General features: G+C 47.7%; 1 protein-coding gene across 1 annotated transcript in view; it reads left to right on the top strand.

The window, feature by feature from the left end:
• Window positions 1-1,768: 1,768 nt before the first annotated feature.
• The window catches only part of LOC106147447 (kielin/chordin-like protein), a 40,976-nt gene continuing 38,645 nt past the window's right edge, over window positions 1,769-4,099 (top strand). Inside the window, exon 1 of the mRNA XM_013509068.1 lies at window positions 1,769-1,879. Coding sequence (XP_013364522.1) covers window positions 1,769-1,879 — 111 coding nt within the window. The remainder of the gene's footprint in view (window positions 1,880-4,099) is intronic.

Here is a 4,099-nt window from a genome sequence, read left to right as displayed (position 1 = left end):
TCATGTTTTGCCCACACTTGTTCTTCTTTGGCAGAGAATTGTTTATGTGCAGAATTAAAAGATCATGATTTCTCAGCCTTTTAATAACAGAGGGTCTGCTTCTTATGCTGTGGTGTCATGCAGGGGCCCTCAAGATAATCCCTCCAGTGCTCACCTTCTTCAAGGTCACATTGCCAGTGTTCCTGCAGAGCAGTTCTGATTTTATGATTTTGTTTACCCCACTAACCCTCACTCCCCTCCTCCTCAGGACACCTGGCCAGCAGACTCTGTGCTGTCTCCAGAGACTGGAAGCCTGGCCAGTGTCCTCTGAGCCTTAGGTCCTGCTGGTAGTTGGAGCTGGAACCCCAATATTGGTCCATCGTCTTCTCACTGGTTCAAAAAGAACTCACCAGGAAGACATAAAAATATTCCTAGAATTTCATTGCTCTCTGTTTTCCTCTGGGCAGGGGAAGGAGCTGATTCCTGTCACCCGTGTTGCAGGGCGCCCAGGCTGTAGACCGATCAGGTGTTGGAGGGGCTGCACACGGAGCCACTCCCCTCTGCGGGCTTCCTTCCCCTATCCTGGTTGGCAAATGCAGCCCAAGTCAGGAGTTCTTCCGGGGTTTTCTCCAGATGGAGTTTATTTGTCCACATCCCAGCTACCAGATTCCCTTTTGGGTGGGGAGGCAAGAAGGGAGACTTCAGTATTTGGGCAAAATAAAGGTGCCAGAATCGATTCTACCCCACCATGTGCCTATCCCCCTCCTGCGGGCAGAACAGGACTGTGCACTGTGGCTCTCCCTGTGGGCCCTGGGGGCCAAGAGTGTGGCACAGCGGCGTCTGTGACGGCATTGTGGCCAAGTCACTGGCTGCTTCCCACCCCACACATTGCAGGTCTGTGAATGTGATGTCACCAGCAGACTCTGCTTATGCGATGTACGGTGTAATACAAAACAGTGTATGGTGTAATACAAACTTGTTGCTTTCTCTGGGCTACTATTTTTATTGGGTGGTGATTTCTTTGGTGTTCTGCCACCTCTAATGTTTTGGTTCTGTTTCAAAATATGATTAAACAGAACGAGGAGCTGTGGGACCCTGCCCAGTTTTACATCAGAGCTGCACATGCACTCCTCTGTGGTGTCCCAACGGCCCATGCGTCTTTTTCTGCAAGTTCCCTCAAAGACCAAGAGAAAAGCCCCACCAGATCTAAACATGTAAATAGAATTAGGACCACAAGCAATCCCTCCAACAAACTGAAGGCTGTTTAAAAACAATTGAAATGTTAGTAACTGCCATAGAAAAAGGTCCCCCTTACTACCCTGTGCTGTGTCTGCTGGTGTGTGTCGTGTTTTTAAGGTGCAGTATCAGGAGAGCACTGTCACTTGGTGACATATGAGGGCCATATATCATCAGCACATCGTCTCTGTGGAGGATATGGCACTACAAGGCACGATTCTGGCCAGACAGAGCAGGAGGGGGCCCTTACCTCTTTGCCTCCACCCCCTGCCTTTTGCTTTAATCTCCCTCTGTTTTGTGTTGCAGAGAAGTGAATTTCTTCATGGGATAGGACTTGTTGCAAAATAATCAGGGGCCCCAGCGGGCTTCATAAAGTCTTTTAAATGGCCGGGCTTCAAGGGCAGCTTTGTTCCTGCATTTGCACTGTTCACTGGGCGGGAGGGGGCCGTGTTTGCCAGGGCCCGGGTCTCTGGGGTAAAGGCTGTCTGAGCCAGACAGGAGGGGAAAAGAATAAAAGAATAACACTCCCAGATGTAGTGCGATGAATCGCGCGATGTTCTTACAAGGCATTTTAACAGCGAGTCTCCACAGTTATGGCCACGTGATGCTGGAGCCCGCCAGGATGGTACACCCTCCTGTGCAGACCAAGAGGTGGGAGGAGTTGGTGGGTCTGAGGTTCTGGTCTGTCTTGCAAATGACCCAGTGCTCAGACTGGGGAGTTAAGTTAAGTCAAGGATTTAAGCTGTCTTTCCTGAAAGCACTATTTTTACTTGTGCATTCAAAATGAAACCATAAAGCATCCAGGTTTACAGGGGTCTGAAAATAGGGAGTGCTTAACAAAGGCAAATCTTTACATTCTTAGCTGCAGGGAGAGAGGGCTCATTTCAGCCTCTAGGCCGAGCTGTGTTGTAGTGCTTTAGTCACAGAGTTGGATGTACAGGGTCATGAGTTTTAATCTCTGTCCCGGGTGGCTGTGTAAACCTGGTAGAGCATGACCCTCCCTGGGCTTCAGTTTCCTTACCTAGAAGACGGAAGGGAGACAAATCAATGATTTCCCTGGGCTTGTTGCATGGGTTAAATGACAAAATACACAGGACATACTCAGCGCAGTCCAGCATGTAACAGGTTTTCAGAACTGTCAGCCGCTGTGAAAGCAGTAGTCAGCATCTTCTTGCCTGGACAGCAGTATGCTACTCATTGTTAGATGAAAGATGAATCAGCCTTTTGGAGCTTTGACCACCAAAGGGATTTGCAAAATTGGTGTAAATTGTGGGTGCAGCAAGATCTGGAGAGGGACATCAGGGTACAAGCTGGGGAGAGTAGTCACGGGCTACTGCTGACGGCTCTCATTCACCCTGGAGCTGCCAGGGAAGAGAAATCTTGGGAAACACTGGGGGGTGTGGCTTCTTCTCTCTTCCAACTTCACTTTCTGCTCGTTAGAAATGGTGTAATTTCTTAGTCATTTTTTTCTGCCCATTTTTTTTTTGAAGTGCTGTTGATCTCAGAGATGACCCAGAGCCAAAATTTACACTTTGACTTTATGGCAGACCAACTGCCCTTAATTTTTTTCTTATGGTTCTTTCTTTGTAAGAGTTATGGGGAAGTTAATTTTGCTATCAGTAATGAAGAACAAGCAAGCAACAGCTTAATTAAAATAATAAATCACCAGTAAAATGCAATACTGCCATTAACACCCAGAGGGCTATCACAGGGCTCTCCCCACCCCATTCATTATTATTTCTAGAGACCAAGAGTAGATTTTGTGCAAAAGCTGGAGCAGGAGCAGGCTTGCATTAGTGCTTCCTGAATGTTCATGCTCCCTGGGGAAGGATCCCCTGACCAGGGGTTCCAGAAGGGAACCTCTTCATCATTTCCAGTGATGAGACTCCCTGGTTGGCAGCAGAGCCTGCCCCCTTGGTTCTTTAGGTGGTGCTAAAACACACTTCTTTCTTCAGCTTTTTTTTGATAGTACTGGGGATTGAATCCTACGATGTTCCCTCACTGAGATAAATCCCCAACCCTGCTCCCATTTCTAGTCTTTATTTTGAAAGTCTTAGTAAGTTGCCATAGCTGACCTGGAACTTGTCATCCTCCTGCCTCTGCCTCCTGAGTAGCTGGGATTACATGTGTGCACCACTGTGCTTGGTTCTTCCCTCAGGTTTCACCTACATCCCTGAATTGAGGAACCTTCAGAGCTTGAAGCCAGGTCTCCTTGCCCAAGGCCCAGCCCACGTCTTCCTCCAGGGTGTGTAATAGGACTGTGACCTCACTTGTCTAATCAGCGCATCTCTCCAAAAAATTTCCAAACCAGCTCAATTACATACTGATCTCTTCCTAAAATCTCAGCAGTCATGTTGGAGCTCACCTAATTCTAATGTGGTTCACTTATACATTTTAATGCTGGGCCATAGCCATTCACTTTCTTGGCTGGTCCCTTAACTCAGGCCTGGGTACCAGTTCTGTCCCCACTCCACTGCCTGCTGGTTCTTTGGGGGACCTAAGACACTGAAGTTCACTGTGGACCATTTCTCTGTCTGCAGATCTGAAGAAACCATAAGGATTAATGAAACAACATCTGCACAGCTCTTTAGAAGAAAACTGCTGTGGAAACACCAAGTATTATGCTTCTGTTTGGGAGAAGTGGTATCATACTGCCTGAGAGAAGTGAAGACCTGTTTTACCATAGCATTGTCCTTGGCTCTTCAGGGCTAGAATTGGGTTACAGTGGGGTACTTCAAGGAGAAGTTCACTCGCTTAACTTCATGCATAGAAATTGCAGGGAGGATCCACAGGCTGACGTTGGATCAGGTTCTCCTGGAAATGACACCGACATCTGTATTCCTCAAAACAAGCTCCTTTCTGAGCGATCTTGAGGCTTCTTCAC

The sequence above is a fragment of the Chinchilla lanigera genome, unplaced genomic scaffold (assembly GCF_000276665.1).
Source record: "Chinchilla lanigera isolate Chin_1 unplaced genomic scaffold, ChiLan1.0 scaffold00159, whole genome shotgun sequence".
NCBI lineage: Eukaryota > Metazoa > Chordata > Mammalia > Rodentia > Chinchillidae > Chinchilla > Chinchilla lanigera.
This window is presented reverse-complemented; position numbering and strand designations above follow the sequence as displayed.